Source organism: Mastigoproctus giganteus, chromosome 14, assembly GCF_048544385.1.
Source record: "Mastigoproctus giganteus isolate SK-2022 chromosome 14, ASM4854438v1, whole genome shotgun sequence".
In the NCBI taxonomy this organism is placed as follows: Eukaryota; Metazoa; Arthropoda; class Arachnida; order Uropygi; family Thelyphonidae; genus Mastigoproctus; species Mastigoproctus giganteus.
The window spans coordinates 95,163,392-95,187,137 of record NC_143588.1 but is presented as its reverse complement, the minus strand read 5'-3'; the positions used below and the strand labels follow the sequence as shown (position 1 = coordinate 95,187,137).

Below are 23,746 nucleotides of genomic sequence, written 5' to 3'. Positions count from 1 at the left end.
TAAATATATAGAAATAGCAATTACCACTTTATCATACTTAAATAATGATTAATAATCAGCTTTATAAAATAAGTCCCATAAAAGTAAAAATGTTAGTTTGAAGCTTATCATTTTGAAAGAAAGCAATAATTGTTTTATGTGTAAGATATACAGTATCATATAAAATTTTAGAAAAGCACAGAAATACGAGGGATGTTCAATAAAGAATGATCATTTTTTTTTTTTTTTTTTTTTTTTTGCAAAATACCTTTATTAATCATCCATATTTTGATGGTCATTACCAAGTAGTTCCCATTTGATGAAATGCAATTACTCCATTTCTACTATTCTTCAAAAACATAGTGGTATGCCATTTTTTAAAGTGCTTTTGAGAATTGCCTCCAATGTTTTTACAACTTCTAACAACCGGAAATGTTTTCCTTGCAGCCCCCTCTTTAACTTTGGGGGGTGAGGGAAATCACAGGGTGCAAGGTCAGGGCTGTAGGGCAGATGAAGAACATATAATGCTGGCTAAGTATTGATGACAGTACAGGCAATGTGAGGTCCTGCATTATTGTGATGCAACAATGCAAGACCCACCCGCATGAAGTGTGGTCATTTATGACAAATGTGATCCTGCAAAGTGTGAAGTACAGTTCCATAACAGACATATAATGTGGCAGAACATGCTGATAAGCACCATTCTGTGAATATCAAAAAAAAAAAAAAAAAAAGATGACCATAACCTTTTTCTGCAGAAGCCACAACTTTTGCTTTTTTTCAGTATTGACAATGACAGACTTCCAAACACAGCTTTGTTGCTTACTCTCTGGGTAGAAATGATGAAACCATATCTCATCTGCCATCATCACCTTGTCCAGAACATCACCACCTTTGGTAACCATCTATTGAAGTCCCTGACAAACCACCATGCAAACTTGCTGTTGCTCAGGCATGAGTAGTCTTGGAACCTAGGGTGTAAACTTGTGTCATATGCAAATGGTCATAGAGAATTACTGTGCACTCTCAACATCTCTGCCAGTTGCCTTACTGTTATACGACAGTTTTCTCTCATGATTACAGAAGCAGTGTTTATGGTTTCTGTGGTGAAAGCAGTGGTTGGAGCTCCAGAACTGCTGATTTTTGTAATTGAGTTACGTCCATCTTTAAACATTCTAAATCACTTGCAAGCTATGTTATATAGACGTGTATTCAGCATAAGCCTCTTTTAAAATTTCATATGCTTCAGCTGATGTTTTCTTGGGATGTGTAAGGACCCGTCCTTACATTAATTAATAAAATTTGTTAACTATTATGAGAATTTAACTGTAATACGAATAGTGGTTTTCTGGTAAAAACAACATGGGTTAAGAAGCACTGGAATTCAAAAATACCTTCCAGTCACTCCCCGTTTAGTTGTAGCTTGTTTGTATGGAAGTTCTTTGACGAGTCAGTGAAAGTAATATACCATGACAAATCCCCATTAAGACAGAGGCAGATGCACCATAGTAAGGGCCAAGAGTGCTTAAGCTGACCCTCTTATAAATTTCACGGTGAAACTCTATTAGAGGTGGGCGACGTCACCAGGTGTGCGCGCGTGAGGTCACGGGAGGAGCTGTGACGCTTCTCAGTTGACCGGAACTTCCGCCTCTCTTTCTGGATTGTTCTCGTATGTTCGAGGCCCACGGAAGTTGGGACACAAAGAGTAAAGAAGACCCGCCCACGGAAGAGGAGAGGAGACAAATGAGAACACAGGAAAAAGGATGTGCAGATCTCCTATTGGCCAGGAAGAAAATAGAGGGAATTTTGAGAGGGAGATTCTGAAAAGGTTTTCGTGGCATTCTGGAAAGGTTTTCGTGAGATTCGGAAGAAGTTCTCGGAGCGGTCTGGAGGATGATTTGAAGGAGTTGGAGAACGATACAAAGCAGAGCAGTAGTCTAGTTTGGGTGATAGCTGCAGACCTGAGGTAGATGGAAGCAATGATAGAAATTCTGCATATCCCGACAGCCAGTAGGAATGTTCACCTGCAAACATGGAAGCCGTAGTGAGGAAGAAGGAAGAATCACACCCTGAGAATTATATAGGCAAAACCAGTCGAATGAGTGGTCGAACCATTGACCTACTCGAAAACCCATCTATCCACGGAAGAAGAAATGCTGACCGGTAAAGAGTATGCGACACTGATTGATTCCAGCCGTACAGTATCCGGTAGGGAAACACCGTAATCACCGAGATCCCCAAATGAGCGCCCCCGCATTCCAGTACCTGAATGACCGGTATGAAAGAAAGCCGAGCAGGAAGGAAAGTTCCAGGCCAAACACGTAAGTGCTAGAGAGTTTACCGACATAGGTGTACTTAATTTATTAAGGAGAGGACTTTAGGATAAATAAATATATATAGATAAGGAGGGAGGTTTAAGTAATGAATATAAGAAAAAAAAGTGTTAAGGTATTTAAGACGGACGTAGCCTATAATTTGAAGTGAAGCTCCTCATATAAATGCTTGAGGGAAGGAGAGGGTATAATAGATAACTGAGAATTGTTTAATGTTGGGAAAGGTTTTTATAATATGTATGAAATTGAAGGTTGAAATTTCAATTTAGTATGAGTTGATTTGTGGAGAGTATTTCTGATTTGAGTAAGGGCTAATTAATAAGTGATATATAAAGGTATAGAGGATTAACTGTTCTGAAAGGCAATGTTAAATTGTATTGATTAATATTTCCTGTTGACCTGATTGCAGAAAGGGTGTCTAATTGAATAAATGCAATTTTCTTACAAATTGAGACACGAACTCTGAAGGTTTTTGTGAGCCAGTTCATTGGCTGGTAGTTGTTGGTTTATTATACAGACTGTTCAGAAGAAGAGTGCGAGGAATCTATGTATAGTGTATGACACGACCTATTGAAGTCCCTGTAAAGAACATGAAGAGACACCATGTCATAATGAATAATAATGTGTATTAGAATAGGATACCTGATGATGAGACAATTGAGTTTGAACAAGATATTTACACATATAAAGGTTAATGAAATAACAAATCACCAGCCAAATATAGTTTGACCAAATACTATTGCTAGTTTCTGTATGATATGTTAATAAACATTGTTTTATTTTTCATTCATGTGTTGGAGTCTGTCATTCCGAAACTCAGCCAATCCGGTAGAAAAATACCTAAAATAATTGGGGTCCCCTTTGGGTCTGGTAATCTTCTGAGAACAAACAAGTCAGATGCTAAGTGGGAGGATTGGACTACGGGGATATACATATAAAAAAGGGGATAAATTACAATAATTAAATATATAAAGAAAATTAGGGCAACCAAGAAAAACAATAATACCCCCAGCCCCACAATTGGCAAGAACAACCCCCACAGATGGAAACAAAATTTGAGTATCACCATTTATCATTATTTTCATGTAGATTTCAACACTACAAGATTGTAAAAGTTGAAAACACTTAGGCTGGATAGCAAATGCCTGGAAAGAGAGGCTGCTGAGTTTTATTTGCATTAAGTAGTCCGCATAAATTCATTGAAGTAAAAAAAAAAAAAATTAAACTTACCTAAATTCACCAGTAATATATTTATCCCTGTCTTTAAAAACAAGAACGGATGTCTTGTAGATCTGTAAATAAAATCAAGGAAATTATAAAATTCAAAATTTAAAGATATTAAAAAAAATTTTAACTTTTTTTTTTTGTTTGTTTGTTTCTTTGGAGTTTCTTAGTGCATTAACTGAAAATAAAGTCATAACCTCAAAATAACCCAATACTAGGGGGAAATCGTAAATGTTCCTTCAACCGCTGATGAGAATCAAACCACTATTATTTCTACATAGAAGGCATGTACTGTCCAACCAATACCACAAAGACCTAGCATAGTTTTAAGATTTAAAGATTTGATGATGATAAAAATTATATTATCATATTATAGAAGTGGTAGCCAAAAACCTTAGAGCAGTGATTTTCAACCTTTTTTTAATAACGGCACCCCTACTCAATTTTCTGCCTGTTAGATCCGATATATATATATAATATTAAAAAATATATATGTTATATGATAGTTATTATATTAATATAATTATAAAAATTACATTTCATAATACAAATTATATATCTATATATATATATATATATATATATATATATATATACACAGTATATAATTAATATAATTATATTCTTTATATAGAGGTAGTCAGTAAACATCAATTATAGATCACCACAAAATTAAAAAGATACTGTACACCTTTTTATAATGAAATAAACATATAAATTTTAAAAAAAATAAGTTTAAGTAACTTATAAACTAAAATTACATGGCACCCCTGGAATGTTGTGGCACCCTAAGGTTGAAAACCACTGCCTTAGAACAACCATAGTTAAAGAAAATCAGCATTAGTATTAGTCATAGGGTACAAGGAAGCCACACAAGCCAAAAAAAAAATATAATAATAAAAAATTAAACAATAGAAACTAATCACAAAAATAAAAGAAAACTACCTGTTTCCCTCCTCAGGTCAACAAATACAAAATTATGTAAAGGAGGTTTGCAGGCAAATTGCATTTATATAACTAAAACATTACTGTGTGTATGCGATACAAACCTGAAACCATTTCTAGGTGATAGAGGACGTCAAGTTTCTATTCACCAACCAGAAAATTTGCACACTGCAGTAGATGGCAGCATAACCACAAAATTGTAATCATAGAGGAATTTATAACCCTGAGAAGGTACAGTGCACACACCGGTTCATTGAGCTGTAGTCTGTTATTGTGTAAATTTTGAATAAGGTTTAAAAAGAAACCATAAGTAACCTTACAGTTCTGTAATTGTTCGTCTGTACCATTCTGGAAATGTAGGAAAATCCATATGAAGTGGTAGTCCTCACCTTGACTGTATAATGCATTATGTTCCCATCTGAGGATGACACCAAACAAGTTATAGCTTGCACAGAAGGTGTCAACCGACAACAAAATCAAGGGGATAGAATTTTGTTTGAAAATATTTCCTGGAAAGAATCATCTTTAGAGACAGGTGCACATTTTCATACAAGTGGAAAAGTAAACAAACAAAACAAGAGAATATAGGGCACAGAAAAGCAACAGGAAATTTTGGAATACCAATGCAACAGTCCAAAGATAAGTGCTTTTTGTATGATGAGTCATTGCAATATACAGGGTGTCTCAAAAATATTGGTACAAACGTTTAGGGGAGGTATGTAACATCTAAAGGAATGTGAATCGAACAGGAAGCCATAACCGGAAACGTCACGGGAAAGTAGTAGCAGAGGCACAAGAAGCAGAAATGACACAAGACAGTAATTATTGGCAAACATTTATTTGACATAATATTAACAATGGAGTATGAGATGGATGCATTTCATGATGTTACAACAGTTGCTCGAAGGTTCTACCATGAGACGCGATGCACGCGTGACATCAACGCAACATGGATTGGTGGACACGGTCGAACACACCTGGAGTTTCTTTGACAGTAGCAGCAGCACAGATGAGTCTCGCCACCAGATCCCTTTCCGTCTCCACAGGCGATTCACACACGATAGATTTGAGGGGCCCCCCACAGAAAGAAATCAAGGCTCGATAAATCAGGTGAGCGTGGGGCCAGGCAACGGATCCACCCCGGCCAATACATCACCGCCCAAAACGCCTGTTCAAATGGTCACGAACACACCTTCCATAATGGGCAGGTACACCGTCATATTGAAACCAAAGGTTGCGTCTCACATTTGCTGGAACATCACCAAGTAACCCTGGTAGAACTTGTTCAAGAAAGATCCGATATTTAGCAGAGTTCATGCAGGATGGTAACAGATATGGGCCGACTAAGCAGTTATCGACCATACCTGCCCACACATTTATTGCGAAGCGATGTTGTGCCGCATGGGGGTGCACACCATGTGGGCCCTCTGCTAATCCATAAACTAGGTGCATGTCGCTGCCAGCTCACAGTTCGTATATCGATGCATCCTCTTCGTGCCGTGACTACTGCTTGAATGAGTAAACCATAAATTTTCCCTCTCGCAAACTGATGAACAGTGCCGTGTACCGACTTATGGTGACGTTTCCAGTTATGGGTTCCTATGCAATTCACATTCCTTTAGATGTTACCTACCTCCCCTAAAAATTTGTACCAATATTTTTGAGACACCCTGTATAAGTTATATATATTAAAGTTATATAAGTAAAGCAAGGATTTCTTTACTTATATAAACTCTAAAAGGAAGGGGATGATTCTGATTGGTCCACTTGATATCAATGGTTCGACTGTTGATGATCCCGCTCAGATAGCAAACAAACTGAATGAGTATGTTGCATCTACATTCACACATGAGGAGTTATTAAGGTTTGAAAAGGCAGAAGGTTATCAAATTGTAGCAGGGTGCTTAATGATTTTGTAATAACTGAGAGCAAAGTGGAGGAGAAATTGCTGAAGTTAAACATAAGAAAGGCACCTGGGGTGGATGGGATCTATCCAGTTATATTAAAGGAGGCGGTAAAGCAACTAAGCAAACCCTTAGCCATAATTATGAGAGCATCCTCGGACTCAGGGGAGGTTCCCACGGACTGGAGATGTGCAAATGTATCCCCAATTCACAAAGGGGGATCGAACGGTGACACGAGTAATTACAGACCAGTTGGCTTAACTTCTGTTCCGGGTAAAATAATGGAGTCACTGGTTAAAGATGTATTGCAGGATCATCTAGACAAGACTGCTGCAATAATTCAGACAGCATGGGTTTGTTAAGAGAAAGTCTTGTCTGACAAATTTGATAGGATACTATGATGTGGTTACAAAGGAACTGGATGCAAAAAATTATTTTGTCAACATATATTTGGATTTCGGGAAAGCTTTTGACACTGTTGCGCATGGAAGATTATTGTACAAATTGGAGCAGAATGGTATTTAGGGTAAGTTGCTACAATGGATAAAAGGATGGTTGAGTGGGAGAAGACAGAGGGTGGTAATCAATGGGTGCTGCTCTTCGTGACTAATGTTAATCGTGGAGTCTCACAGGGTTCGGTGTTGGGTCCACTGTTGTTTTGTATATTTATCAACGATACTGATGAAGGTATATCAGGCTTAGTGTCGAAGTTTGCAGATGATACAAAGGTTGACAGGGTTGTTAATGACGGTAATGGCAGTGTGCTACTGCAACAGGATCTAGAAAATTTGGGAAGATGGGCTGAGAAGTGGCAACTGAAGTTTAACATTGACAAATGCAAAGTACTGCATATGGGTAGAAGTAACCCCAGAGGAACGTACCAACTGTGTGGTAGAAATTGACAAAGATCTGGGAGTAATTGTGCAGTCAGATATAAAGTTTTCTGAACAATGCAGACAGGCTGCCAGGGCAGGTCATGGGGTTTTGTCAATGATATATAGGAATCTTGCTAGTAGGGAAAAGGAGGTGATTGTCCCTCTGTATAAGGCAATGGTCAGGCCATGCCTTGAGTAGTGCGTACAGGTCTGGAGGCCTCATTTTTGGGAAGGATGTAGATTTGCTTGTGCGTGTACAGAGAAGGGCAACAAGATTGGTGAGGGGAATGAAGGGATCCTCTTACCAAGAGAGGCTTAAGTTCTGCAAATTGCAGTGGCTGGAGACTAGGCACCTGCGCGGTGATCTGATTGAGGTGTATAAGGCCTTGAATGGGTTGAGCACGCTGAATTCTGATGAGATCCTTCCACATGTTCAGATTACGAATCTAAGGGGGCATAAATTCAAATTAAGAAAAGACAGATGTAGACTAGATGTGCGGAAATTTGCCTTTAACTAGCGGGTGGTTAATTGCTGGAACAAACTTCCATCTGTCGTGGATGTTGATAGATTAAATAAATTTAAGGAGGAACTGGACAGGCATTTGGAGGGAATGGTGTGATTTTTTTTTTTTTTTTTTTTTGACTGATGATGCATAAACTCATACACTAGCATCACATGCCACTACTACGACTACTGCTACATAGCTTTTCTCTTTGGAGATGCTACCAGCACAGGCATTGTGTATCTGGACATGTTAAGAAAATTTCCTTATGTCTCAACTGCAAGTGATAATGATGGCGATTTGGATTTCCCAAACAACACAGAACTCCACTACATTACCATGATGATATTCATGCATAAGTGCATTGAAGAGGAGGACTGATTTTTCCACAACATCCTGATCTGGCTTCTTTAGATTTTACTTTCTGAGGGATTCGTGAAAGACTAGGTGTGTGTTCCACTACATTACCATGATGATATTCATGTATAAGTGCATTGAAGAGGAGGACTGATATTTCCACAACATCCTGATCTGGCTTCTTTAGATTTTACTTTCTGAGGGATTCGTGAAAGACTAGGTGTGTGTTCCATCTAAGCCAGGAACCATCATGGAACTTAAACAATGCATATTAAGAATAAATAGTCTCAATCAACAAAACGAGGAAATAAAACTTATTAAAATATTAAAAAAATAAAACAAAATATACGGAAACCTATTAAAATTTATACAGGTAAAGCAAAAGGTAAAAACCAATGAAAAAAAAAGTAGCTTTCGAGATGGTGTGCCTCTTTATCAACTTAGAATGATAAAAATGCATTACAACAACCATTATATCTACGGAAGTGTAACCTACAAGCATGTATTATACTGAGCACGTGGGTACACGCTCAGTGTACCCATACACAAATTGTGGATGGCAAAAGATGAAAGGAAAAGGGGACAAAAAAAGATTACCATATTGTTAACCCACCATTTCTCACCATTTACCAGTAATGCTGCAGGATAACTATCTCAATAATAGAGTGTATGTGGATTCCATGATTGCAATTATGAAACCAGCAACAGCTATATGAGAAAAGGGGAAAAAAAAAAATTGTTGTCGCCTTTTCTTTCCCCCTTTTCTCTCTCCTTTTGCACATGCTCATTACTGAGCAATGATTATACTGAGCAATTTGCACATGCTCAGTATAATCCATGCATACAAGTTACATTTCTGCAGATATAATGGTTGTTGTCATGCGTTTTATAATAATATTTTAAACAAAGCAATACTGATATGGCCACAACTAAAGTTTAAGTTAATAATTAACTAGGGAGAATTAGCAAAATCAGTAAAAAGCTATGAGAAATTAATTTTTTGCTAGCATTAGAAATATGGGAAAGCAAATCATTAATCTAGTTGAACTGTTATGGAGGCAAAATTACCAAAATCCATCAGTAAATTGCATGCTTTGAGGACAACTTAACCTACATAAAACATAACATAATTTACAAAAGTCAAAAGCTCACCTTAATAGCTTTATCTTTACCATCTTTAGAAGTGGCATGATAAACATTTGCTTCTTTTCCAGTATTGATACATCCATTAATTTCATCTATTACTCCTCTGCTCAATAATTTGAAGAGAATTATCCTTGTACGAGGATCCATAACCTGCTCTACTGTTGCTCTGTCAGCTTTATCTTTGATACGACCCCTAGTGGTAATATAAATAAATTCCCAATTTTGGCACTGGTCTGGACTGCAGCAACTATAAGGCTGAATGCTATGAATATTGTTTGACTAACTTGAATTTTGTTAAGATTAACAACAGATGGTATGAAAAAACTCAAGTACCTAGCAGTTTTTATAACTGCTAAGTACCCGATTGAAGTTTTTGTTACTTTCACAATAGTCTTAAGAAAGTGACAAAAGAAAAAAAAAAAAACTATTTATTAGATTACTTAAACCTTATACCTCCCCTTTTCTCTCATTACAAAAGTCAAGTTAATATATATGTTACCTAACGTATGTATTCATCATTCTGGATATAAAATAAAGTGTATGATCAGTAAAACAATTGTATTAATGAAACTGCAAAGTAATAAATGAGACATTCCATATGCTTCTACTTCTCACAGCTACACACTATTGTAGCAGTAATCTTCATTATTTTCATAGTTTAATAAATTGCCCAGATGAATAGTCTCCGTGAAATCAGTTCACAGAGGATACTTATTATGGATATGCTATTGCTCAGCCTTTAATAGATCATCCATCCAAAAATTAATTTAAGAATTCAATTAATATTTTATAAACAATATAAAAACATAATACATGCATGAAAAGTCGAAGAAAACTGTACATGTTATTTATTCCATAGCAACAAAATTTGAGATTGCAGGAGGCTTTCTTGATGTCTATGTTTGTGTTTGGGAGGGTGGAGGAGCCTTGTGTAGCCAAGTGGTCAGGAGTAAGGTGCAATAGCACACGATCTTTGAGTGGACCAGGATTCAAGCCAGTGACTACTAAATACAATTCATGTTTGTATTGATGATTTATTGTAAACTCCACTGACCTGGTGGTCGTGCTGGAGTATAAAAAAGAAAAAGTATAACAAGGAAGAGATATGTCAGGAACATCGCATTGACAAAAGATGGTTTAACAAATTTAAAAGATGCATGATCTCCATGAATTCTGTTCAAAGAGAACTATACAGATTAGGTAATTATGCATACGATTGCTGGTCTTTAATTCATCCAACAAAGTGATGCAATTGAAGTGGCACAAGAAATATCTGTTATGGATGAGGACTTGCAGAAAGTATGAAGTGGTAACATGATTTACATACAAAACTTGATGAAAGTTCTAAGACTATTTTTCTTAAAAAAAAAAAGTGAACATGAAATTTTTATATGTTGTTCTCATCAAAGTACTTTCCCCTGATGATATTAAAGTGAAACCTAACATAGCCAGGTGATTAGTACAGGAGTGCAACAGCACATTGTGTTTGGGTTGACAGTGGTTCAAGCCACATAAACTGCTAAATACCGTATTGACTGTATTATAGTCAAAATGATTAGTTTTAAGCTCCTCCTTTGATTTAGATCATGCCAGAGGTGATTCCCCCCTACCATTTCTAGAAATACTGTTATAAGTCTTCAACTGTGATTTGGCTGATTTCTGCTGTTGTATTCTGTTGGATGGTTGGAAGATGTCATCAAATCCTTATCCTTTCAAGACTATTTTTCAAGCTTCATTTTGAGTTTGGAAAATGAGAAAAAAAAATTACATGGGGCAAGGCAAAGTGAAGATGGAGTGCTATATAAATGTTTCTTGTGGGGGAGGGGGCAAAACTTCCTGAATGGAGAGTGCAGCATGCCAAAGCAATGTAATGGTGGGAAAACCAATATTTTTAAACAGCAGTGGTGTTTACTCCTTTTTTTTTCCTCAGTGAAATCAAAACTGCTTTATAATAAGACCTGGTTTACTATTTGATCATTCTGAATAAATTATGAATTTATTCAGAATGATCAAATAGCAAATGATCAAATAGTATGAATATATATATATATAATCTTATAGAATAATAGAATGGAGAAGCTATTGGTATATGCGCGGGGGGGGAACTAAGATTTAGATAAGATTAGATAAGCAGTATTACGTTAACATGAAATATGGACCAGGGTCACTGCTAACGCAAAAATATCCTACAACCATAATGTATATATAAGGGATTATTATTATTAGTGTAAAATATAGTAAGTAGATATTTATTCTTAGAATTAGACTAATGAAAATACGGTGTACCCTGGGAGCAATATATGTGTTGACCGAAAAAGGGGGGGGGAAGATAGGAAACGAAATTAAAATAAATATAACAAAGGAAAAAATAAATAAACCAAATGGAATTTTGAAGAGACGACCAAGGTGGAAATAGCATTGCGGTGTCATTCATAATTTTAGTGTCTTCTTCAGAGGTCATCCACCAAAAATTTTGAGAGGTCATCCACCAAAATTTTTTGGTGGATGACCTCTGAAGAAGACACTAAAATTATGAATGACACCGCAATGCTATTTCCACCTTGGTCGTCTCTTCAAAATTCCATTTGGTTTATTTATTTTTTCCTTTGTTATATTTATTTTAATTTTGTTTCCTATCTTTCCCCCCCCCTTTTTCGGTCAACACATATATCGCTCCCAGGGTACACCGTATTTTCATTAGTCTAATTCTAAGAATAAATATCTACTTACTATATTTTACACTAATAATCCCTTATATATATATATATATATATATATATATATATACACTGTATACATACATTACTACAACACAAAAAACCCCACCATTTTCATATTTAACTAAACCACTTTTTTTTTTATTTTTTTGACAAGGCTAATTTGGCGACTTCTGCTCAGAAAACAGAATATTGTTTCAAGGTCATAGCCACATACCCAACTTTCATCGCCAATAAATGCAATTCATGAAATAAGATCCATTTCTATCTTTCTTTTCAGCTTAACATACAGTCCTTGATGGTGAAGCTTTTGTTGTATCAAGAACTTACTTAGCAAACTTGGCATATGTTAGGCATTTTGCTGAAGCTTACCGCATGCCAAGGTTTTAGGTCAAAATTGCTTGGCAATGAGCCAAAGTAAATTTCTAGTTCATCAGCAATTTTGCCATGGTCAATCAGATTGAATTTTTTTCACATATTTCAGAAACCATTTCACACGGCTACTTGAAGCTGAAGCCCCTGAATGTTGGTCATCCTTGACAGACTTTCAGCCATTTGGAAATGCTTTATCTACTGATAAACAAAAGCCTTAATGAAACAAGTGATACCAGATGTAGTTCATATCTGGAAGATTTCTACTCCATTTTTCTCTCTCTCTCTTTTTTTTTTTCATTATGATATCCATACAAATATGGATATTTTTGTATCCATTGTGACAGAAGCCTAAGACAGGTCTGATCTTCAATGCGTGCTCATTACTGGTTTGGTGGGATAGGAAGGAATACAGCTGAGTCCTCCTCTATGCTTACTTATCACCTTGACTCTCTATTGCAGTACTTGCCTCTTCTGTAATAAAAAAAAAGTCTTAGAACATTTTGTTCAGACATCATGTGTTTGTATTACCTAATCAATTCTTGTGAATTTAAATTGCAAGCCAAATCTGAAGTCACAAATAATGCAAGCCACTGTCCACCAACCACGATGCTACTCTGCTGTTAATTCAGTCGTAACGTTTTAGCTTTCTCAGTGCAGCTTATTAACACAATTAAGATTGCTAATTTAGTCCATCTTTATAAATGGCTCTGTAATACTGTGTAGGGTAAAAAAAAAAACACACAACTGTAAGGGAAGTTCAGAAAAACAAGCATTAACTATTATTCAAAAGTGTGCAGCATACTAATATTCCATAAACACAGTACGCAAAATAAAGTATAACAAATATGGGAACAGAAACCATTATTCACATCCAATTGCTTCAAAGCATTGAAAAATATTGCATTACCTAATGCTATCCATGCATTGCACAAATGTTATTACTTATAATTTAAGACAGAATCTTATATTTAGGAAGAATAATGAGTACAAACCTGTCTTCATTACGCCTAGTGTGTTCAGTCAACTTGTTAACAGCTGGTCCCATATATTTTTCTTTAAAAAAGTATATATATATATATACACATTACTACAACAGAAAATAAAACCATAAACTGTACAAAACATTTTAATAAAGCAAAGTAAATTATAAAGTTTTATCTCCACATTACTTCAGTCATAAAATTAAATTTAAGAATGCATATAAGTGAAACACAGCTCCAAGCCCATGGGTGTCTAAAGCAAAGAATTCCAACAATTCTGTGAGAAAGAAAGAATTCTAAGAAAATTATACACAATATTCACATTAAACTATTTGAAATAAATGCCAAAGCAGCTAAGGTTATAAGTAAATTGTATGCTAGGATGTTCTTTCTGGAAACAAGTTTCCAGAAAGAACATCCTACACCTACACTATGGGACCAAATGAACAAAATTTGTTTATTTAGGGCTACAGTTATCCCAAACACAGCAAACAGAGCATTACTAGATTTCTTGTTTTAAAGATTAATCAAAACATATTGTTGAAAAAGCAATTTTGTTATGTTACATTTGCATGGGCTTTTTCTTTTCGGTCCATCAAATACATCATTATGATGGATAATTTTTCACATCAACAATTTAAATATTAAATAAATAAAACTTGCATTTTGAAAATCATTCAAACTCTAGCTTATAAATGTAGAATTAACTGATTTTTTTTCTGTCTGACCAAAATTTTGTATTATATTATCTAAGTTCATTTTAATATTACAGAACAAGCCCAAACCATAAAACAGCAACTGTGTATAAAATATCTTCCTTAGATACTGCACCACTCCATGAAGAAAATAAATCTATAAACAAAATTTAAGTTAGCTGAAAATTCTAACTTTGAGAGAAAGAAAACTGTTTACATAGAGATGTATGTTCAAGTATTGAGACTGAAGTTATATAAAACAAAATATTTGGCTTAAAGGAATGTGTCTTAATCTCCTTCAAAACATTCTCTTTCTGCAACTTTTGTTTGCTATTTTTTGCAAATTTTGCAATTTCTAGAGTCATGTTCCTAAAAAAACTACCCCATCACATTCTGTTTTACGGTTTCCACATTAGCACTCCGAGTTAAAGGAAAACAAAAGAAAAGAAAAGCAGTCATCACGTAGAGCCATATCAATGAATATAGGGACTGTGGCAACTGCAGAAAAATGTTTTGCCAAAAATTTATGAACAAATTGTGCTCAATGGACAAGAATTATTGTAATTGTCAGGCATCAACCAACTGCATCCCCAATTTTATCCATTTTTTTCAACTGCATCCTGAATTAAAATATCTTAAAAAATCTAAACAGTGGCATTAATTGCTTGCCTTGTGGTATATATTCATAGCTTAAAACTCCTTGGTCAGAGAAACTAATCATTACTATCACTTCTGTTTAGCTGAATACTTTCCATACTTTCTTTGGTTACAGCAACAAAGATTTCCACTGTGGTTGATTTTGTTGTTTTGTTTCTGTTTCATATTGACGCTTGATAAAAAAATTTAAAAAAAAGTTTTCAAAATCAGCAGTAAAGCAGATCTGATAACATAGGCATATGATTTTATTTTCACTCCTCAGTAAACAGGTGGCATGTTAACTTCACTCAGAAATATTTTATTCCAAATATTCGATTAGAATCGAACTGTAGTTCATATGGTTATAAAAAAAAGTATTAGACTCAAAGCTTATCCTTGAGTCTAATACTTTTTTGAACTTTTTAATCAATGGAAGAGCTCATTAATGGAAAGACATCAATGTACAAGAGGAAAACAGTGGATGAAAGAACAAAACCTTGAGGAAGGAACACCAGCATTAGATGAGAAGTTAAACAGTAAACCAGCTATCATTTTACCCAGTGAACAGAGAGGTCTATGAAAAAGTTAAGAGAAAGTGAACCTCCATAGAATAAAGGTTTTCCTGATTAAATACCCATATAATAGTTGGGACACAAAATATAAAGACTTTTTATAATGGAATTAGCAGTTTAGTTTGGCATATAATAGAGGAGATAGCAGCAAGATTATGGAAAGAAAGAGTAAAGGCACTGAGAAAAGAATCTCACACTGACAATACTGAATCCTTAAAAAACAGTACGCATTTAAATAATTAATTTCCAACAAAGTGTTGTAGTGAGATTATTTTTTTTATCTGAACCTATTTAGTAATAGGAGGTAAAGAAAAAGAAAATTATTTTAATTTTAAATAGTTACAGCAACCAAAACAAAAGGCTCTAATAGAGGTAGAGTCCAAAGAATATAATGAGTAACCATATTTAAAAAAAAAAAAAAAATAGTTTAGAAAAATTGAATAAACTAAACTGAATAAGTCAATGTTTTTAGCTTTACCCAATGTAATACTTCACATTTTTATATTTATCAATACAGGGTTATATATTTTTAAAAATACTCTTTGTTAATGAAAAATTACATTGTGTAAAACCAGAAATAGTAGATGGCTTACAATTTTTGTGATTTGTCCATCAAATATATTTCCTGATCATCCTGAAAACTGCTTCGGCAAAAATCTGCAAGCTTGAAAAATGTCAAAGCTTGTAAAATGGATAAATATTTAAAGAGAAAAAAAAGGTTGATTAACTATTAAAACTATTGTAAAATATGGTGTTTGTATTAAACACTAATTTTACTGATTTTAATTTGGTTCCTAACATTTTTCTTAAACAATCTTTCTCACTTCGATTATTTAAAGCAATTCTTTATGGTTATTATGTGGTACAGTAAAAAAAAAATCTTAGTACAGGCAGTTCCCACTTTATGAGTTCACGAGTTCTCTTTTTCAAGTATCAACAAAATCGAAAATATGAGCATTAATTGCATTGAATAAACATTCACAAATACAGCATTTCAAACCATGCAAGTAGCAATACAATACAGTACAGTACTACTATGTGTGTGCTTGTTTGTTCAGGCAGAGATAAGGAAGGAGGTCCAACTCTTAAAGAATTTTGGAAAGAACTCCATATTTTAGATGCAATCAAAATAACAAAATGAGCATGGAACAAAATTACAGAGAACATGAAGTGTGTTTGGAATAAACTCTGTCATCAGTTTATTGATAACTTTGAAGGATTTCAAGAATCGGCAGAGATCATACAAAATGAAACAGAAGCGGCCGTAAATGTTGATAACTAATTGCAACTTGAGGTTTCTATAACTGATGTCACTGATCTACTTCAAGCACACAGAGAGCTCACAAATGAAGACCTTATTGAAATGGCAAAATGTGAAGAAGCTGAGGAAGAAGGTTTAACAGCTGAAATTCCCATTTGTTCCTTCACTCTCAAGAGGCTTGATGAAGCTTTTCAACACAAAAAAAGCAATTGAGATTTTCAAGTCACGAGATTCAAATTTTGAGCGTACTGGAAAAGTTGCTACAAATTTAAAAAATGCTTATGCATGCTATTGTGAAATTTATATAGAAAAGAGAAGAGTGTTTTGGAAACAAACGACTCTTGAAGCATTTCCAAAGAAGGTATGCTTCCAACAAACCAACAATGAGTGCCGAGCCAACAATGAGTGATGAACCATCAACACTAGTTGAGTGTGCATTTAGTTAATGATGATGAAGAATAAACATTAATATTTGTATGATAAATAATTTCTTTATTATTATAATTTGCTTGATTTTAAAGGTTATGTTTTCATTTCTTTGGATAAATAAATCATTGTTTAAGCATAAACTATTGTTTTGTTGACCTTTACTTAACATTACGTCTATGGGAAATAAATTCACACTTTATGAGTTTTCGCTTTATGAGCGCATGCTAGGAATGAATTAACTCATAAAGTTGGGAACTACCTGTATATATACTTCAAAATAGGACTAGGCTGACTCACTGAGAACATAGACTGCCCACCTATTTATGATAAACCAAAGCAACCGAGACTCAGGGCACTAAAACTTCGCCCAGGTCAAGAAGGTTCCACAGAAACCAGGATGCACACAGTAATAAATATGATACTGGAACAATCATCAACATACTGCCAATGCCACCAGACCTTAAACGGCAAAGAAGTAGAATTAGCTGAAGAACTATGTTGTTATGATACCAAAATTGTAAGCATTGGAAACAAAGCGTGTGAATACCAGGAAAGTGCAGAAAAACAATAGCTTTCAGAACAATTTTGGAAGAAAGTTTAACTGACTGTACCAGTAGTTATGTGAAAAAAATTTAAGTTAAAAAGTTCAGTGATGAAATTTGGTTCTGCATAAAGCCCAAAGCAAAAAAAAAAAAAAAAGGGAAAAAAATTGAAATATAAGAATTAATTAAAATTTAAACACTCGCCTCCATTTTATTTATGCAATTTTAAATGATTTTTTATTTATTTTTTTAAATGAGATATTGAGTTCCCTAAGTAGAAATTAGATTAAAAAAAATAACATTTTCTACCAAAAAGACATGCCCAATATAACAAATAATATTACATTCTTATCAACATTTCAGATCCAGTTTTGGGTACCCATTATCAAGAAAAAGCAAAAGGTATAAAATAACTAAATTAAAAACAATGCATGCATGGGTGATTCATAATTAATTAATTCTTCAAATAAATCTAAATCCTAAAAAGTCAACTGATGGATTTGTGATACAAATGGTTATCAATGCTGGATTTAGGAATTATACACAAATAGGGGTTTGTAATACCTTTAATCATTACATGCCTAAAATATAATATTAAAAAAAAATTTAATACAGGAATTAGAAACATGCTACAATTACTTAACTGGAAGCCAAAGGATCTGATTTAAGCTAGCTAACAAAAATGCATACACAATTTCCACCCTAATGCAAAATGCATTAGGGTAGAAACATAACCCCCAAAAAATCTAGACTTTACTCAAGCAGGTAACAGATCATTTGACTTCCAATTAAGTAATTGTAATTCTTAATTTTTTTTTTATATTATATTATATTTTATACAAATGACTAAAGATATTACCAACTCATTTTTGCAAAATTCCCAAATACAGTATAAATAACCATATATATCACAAATCCATAGATTTTTGAGGAATTAAACCATAGGCAGGATTGGTTCAAGATTTTCTAGGAGGGGAAGCTGAAACAGTGTTCTATGAAATCATTAAGCTTTAATCGTTATGTAGAAGTAAAAAAAATCCACATTACTTTGATCATAAGGAGGGGGACTATAGCCCCTCTCCTATCTGTGATTGCCCCTAACCACAGGTGCATTTAGTTATTATTATTTTTTTTATTTTTATAATTATTGAATTTTATTTAATAAATAATCATTTTAATTTTAAAATTTTATTTTTTTTAAATAATCATTTTTATTTAGTTATTTTAATACTCCTTTATTTCTTTTACTTTTTTAAATTGATTTAATACATATCACTTATTTTTAATAAACCAAGATAAAGTTTGTCACAAGAGACAACCAAAGTCAGACCCGAAACATTATTATCAAGAATGCAATATTATTTAGTATACTGTACGCTCCTTTTGATAGGAAACAGGTTTAAATTTATCTAATTTTTACTTGGGGGATTCAATAAACTATTTAAAATTACATAAATAACATGCAGTCAGGTGTCTAATTTTTAATAAATTTTGAGTATTCATTCTCTCTCTCTCTCTCTCTCTCTCTCTCTCTCTCTCTCTCTCTCTCTCTCTCTCTCTCTCTCTCTCTCTCTCACACACACACACACACACACACAGACAGACAGACAGACAGACAGACAGACAGACAGAGAGGAAGTACTCTCAAATAGAGGTATTGCACTTTTGAATTAAGTGTTGTTTTCTAGGTCCTGACTTGACAATGCTGTTCCATCATCACACTGATATGTACATTTATAGCTCAATAAGTATATTACATCTTTACAAGGACTTGAGTAGCCTTTCTTCTCTGTTCCTACATTTTGTTCTGATCAAAATCCTTTAGCAGTATATTTGAAAGAGAATAGTTCCTAAATATCTTAGAAAGGAGAGGGGGAAATTAATGATAATGATATAGTATTGGTTTAAAATTTAAATAGCAGGGTAGAAATGATATTTACAGCTATAGAGATATTTTAGGAAATTTTGTAAAGGTAAACCTAATAATAATGGTAAAAGGTTTCTATAGTTTTGCACAAGTCAGAAGTTTTCACTCTTACATATTTACATTCTTAATTACAACCACAGTATTTCAGCCTAAAGACAGATAGACAGAAGTTTATATGAATGGAGAATAACAGAAACAAGAAAGGGATAAATGACTATATCATTATGAACTCCAAAAAGGAGTTCACAAGTGCTGATGTCCCTTGAACAGGTGGTGCTTGTAAGTTTCTTGTCTTTATTTAATTCCACTTATTTATTATGAAATTGGCACACATGCTTTGGTGGATGTGAGGATGCACCACTCTCTTTGGGCAGAGAGTGGTGCATTTTAACCTGTGAAGGTGAGCATTGTTTTGTCTTTTTCTTATTTCTATGATTTCATTTTATTTTGAGTATTGGGATATTTTGGTAAGGTAGCAGAATCACACCTTGCCAAGAATAACCCTAATTGAAGTACAGCAAACCCCCGCTATTCGCGGTATCTGTATTCACGGTTTCGCGATCGCCGATTTAATATAAAATGAAACCTAAAAATTTGTGAATTTTAAAGCGCCGTGAATATTTTCCGCCATAAAAAACATGGGCGTGGCTAAAATTATCTTTCCCGGTCAAAACAGCGCTCAGTGGGTGGGGGGAGAGGGGTGAAAAAATCGCGAGCGTGGATGTTTCTCGCTAATCCTTGTTCAGTATGTGTTAGTCATGGAAGGTTTCGTCGTTTGCTTTTAATTTATATGCTTATAAACTGAATAAATTTATCAATTTATAAATTGATATGCTTACAAAAATGATAAATCTACCGTTTTGCAGTGTAAAACAGACTTTTTCGAGTGTGTTAACGGAAGAAAGTGACTTTATTGTGGACAAGTTCTTTCTAACCCCTACAAAAATATGGCTACGAATAAAAAGAGAAATGTGAAAATATCAAAGAAGGTGATAACATTAGCGAATAAAATTGAGTTATTAGACAAAATTTCTAATGGTGAAAGTGTCTCCTCAGTGGCAAAACATTATAAAATCAATGAGTCAACGGTATGATCAATCAAGAAATCGGAATCAAAAATCCGCCGTAGTGTCCGTGAAAACGCGCTAATTGCTTCAAAAATTTGCTCTGTAACTCGTGATGTTAAATTAGAAAAAATGGAAAAGGCTTTAAATCTGTGGATAGAAGACCGAACTCGAAATAAAATTCCGTTAAGTTCACTCATCATTCGCGAAAAGGCAAAACTCCTCTATCAACACTTTAGCGAAACTGGTGATAGCACTGGCGGGATGTTTTTTTTTTGCTAGCAAAGGCGCTGGTTTGAAATTTCTAATAAATATTACATTTAATATTAAATTGTTTGTTATTTTCATTTCGATGCCATATGCTTGCATTTCACTATGTACTGTCTATGTACATAGTCATATTATGAAGGTACATACGTAGACAAAATTTTAGACTAGTTTTTCTTATATATTTCATACTTTGGAACGGAACCCCTTTATTACTATGGGAGCCATAACTCAGTATTCACGTTTTCGGTATTCGCGAATTTCTCAGGAACGTAACCCCCGCGAATAGCGGGGGTTTACTGTATTAATTTGCCACGTTCGTTTTGTGGTAATTAGTGTTTGTTTTCTATAACAGAAACAGTACTATGCCTTTTTAAAATTTAAATGTATTTTCATCTTCTTCAAGGTATGGAAAGGCAGTTTTATTAACATTAGCATACTTCCCTTTGGATTATTTAAATTAAAAATATATTCTGACATATTTGTATTGCACTTTTGAATTAAGATTGTTTTCCAGGTCCTGACTTGACAATGCTCTTATATGATCACAGTGATATGTACATTTATACTCAATAATAAACATATTACATCTTTATAAGGACTTAAATAACCTTTCTTCTTTGTTCCTACATTTTATGGTCTGATTGCAATCTGATCAGACTAATTAAGTAGCAACACCAGACTTCAAGGTAGACTTCAAGCTTATTAGCTTGAAGTCTACCTAATTAATCTGAAACTAACAGTCAGGCACCTCACCTTTCCAAAAGAAGTTTTTACCTTCTTGGTTTTCCCACTATCAACCCCTTAATACATTTCCTAAATCAGGAAGACTTAAAGCATCCTGTTTTACGATGGTAGCAGCCAAACCACTTATTCCCATTAGATTGAGGCCGGATGGATTTTAGACCTGACAAGGAATCTTAATGTTGACTTTCTTATTATAAGGGAGTTTATAACTGTTTCAGCTCTCTTTATATATATGTGTGAGTGTACATGTTTTTTCTTTTTAATGGCGCTTCGACATATAAGTATTATTGTGCATACAAATCTGGTAATCAAGTTAGTCCAACTATATATATATAAAAAATTATGGGAGGTACCTTCAGTTTTGAGATGTTTCTCATTTAACAGTTTTAAAATATTTTTCCCCTGTTTGTTTGTTTGTTTGTTATTTGGTTTTTAGGAGCATTAGCAACTAAGGCCATATTGCTCTGGGATATGCAGTGGTCATTCCCTGACCTTTCCGCATCTTCCGTATTTGGTGGTGACGGGCTCGAACCTCGGTCTAATCAAGAAGCGTATGCTACGCACTGCTGCTCCTTCCCACCTGGCTACGGAGGCGCCATATTTTTCCCCTGCTCATTTAAGCTAATCTTAGTAATTATTACTATCTATACACAGCATTTTTTTTTTTTTTTCACTATATAAATAATTTATATAAGTTGAGTACTTTTTCCTAATAATTTTTATGCCTCATAATTTATGCCTCTAAAAAAAAGCACCTCACTCAGAATTAAAGCAGATATAATTATATATATACAATATATAATAAATTGTTTTACGGAATTAAAGCAGGTATAATTAAGTATTATATACAAAACCACATTTACACACTACTGCTTTGATTTTAGTTCTTCCAACATATACTTACCAACATTTATTTTATTAGCATACGTGTGAAATAGCCTGGATGACTGGTAATTTGTCCTCTTCCCGTCTTGCTGCTGATTCATTCTTTTTGCCTGGGGAAAAAAAAAACAAAAAAAACTAATCTAACTATTTTAAATCTTCTCATACTTGAAAAAATTCATACAACTTCAAGTAAAATTAAACTAATATATGATTTAATACAAATCACTTATTTTAATAAGCCAATACAACAATTTAGGATTTAAATATACAATTTATCTAACTGTAAGTTTAGGTACTTCTTATGTGCTGTATTGTAATGACTAAATATATTAAAGTAGCACCGCTTAATTTTCAGCACTCACCTCTTGACAAATTCGCTTGGATGTGATGAGATTATAGAAGACACATAGTTAAAAAGAATGAGAACCTTACTTGTACTAAATCATTACTAAAGCCATAGTTCAATTTGAATTTTCAAAATTTAAAACATGAAATTAATTAAACCATTAAAAAATGCACGTAAGAAAGGAAATGTACATTCCATTTCACAGTTGTCGATTAAAATCGTAAAGGTGGAAATAACCTTGAATAGATTAATTATTAATGAAAAGCTAATAGTTGTGCACGAGCAACTTTCGATATTCGTCTTCAGTTAGCTTGTGCACAAGCTGTAGTGTATCTTAAGAATAATATTACAGTAACAACTGTGCATTCTGTATAGTATTTTTTTTTTATCTCCTTGACAATATCTTTGAGCTGTGGAATTATAAAGAGCTACCATGCTATATAAGGATTGGTTGTGATTTGGTGTACTGTGTGTGGACCAGGTATGAACACTGTGAGAGCGAGCCTGTATACTGCCAGACAAAATACATAGCAAACTACAAATACAGCCACTCCCCGACTTATGTAAGGGTTGCGTTCTCTACATAAGTCGAATTTTACATAAGCCAGAATTTCCCCAAATGCTCGCAACTATGCAAGCTGAATTTGATTGAAGCAAAAAGGAAACATTCAACGAACATGTAAATAGAATTATTTATTCAATTTTTTTTTTATCTAATGCGCAGTAAAAATTACAAAAGTGTACAAAATTACTACATTACAAAAAGAGAGAGAGAGAAGACAGGCATAACGTCAGCAAGTTTTCCCTTTCGAGGATCGTTGCCAGAATTAACTCTCCAGCTGATAAGCATGCTGCTGAGATTTAGAAGGGGTTTTTTTCAACACATCACAAAATTTCTCTGCAGCTACAGAATTGGCACTGGCAATTTCACCACATACTTTAATGTTTTGGAAAACAGCGCAATGCTTGAACCTATTAAACCACCCGTTGCTTGCCACAAACTTGGTTTGGTGTTTGCGTACTTATCCTTAATATCT

General features: G+C 34.1%; 1 protein-coding gene across 1 annotated transcript in view; it reads right to left on the bottom strand.

Annotated features, from left to right (window-relative positions):
* Nucleotides 1-23,746, bottom strand: part of RIOK1 (RIO kinase 1) — a 133,774-nt gene that overhangs the window by 71,086 nt on the left and 38,942 nt on the right. Inside the window, exons 5-8 of the mRNA XM_090389101.1 lie at nucleotides 22,383-22,473; nucleotides 13,351-13,411; nucleotides 9,273-9,459; nucleotides 3,543-3,604 (exon numbers count right to left, since the gene is read on the bottom strand). Coding sequence (XP_090245227.1) covers nucleotides 3,543-3,604; nucleotides 9,273-9,459; nucleotides 13,351-13,411; nucleotides 22,383-22,473 — 401 coding nt within the window. The remainder of the gene's footprint in view (nucleotides 1-3,542; nucleotides 3,605-9,272; nucleotides 9,460-13,350; nucleotides 13,412-22,382; nucleotides 22,474-23,746) is intronic.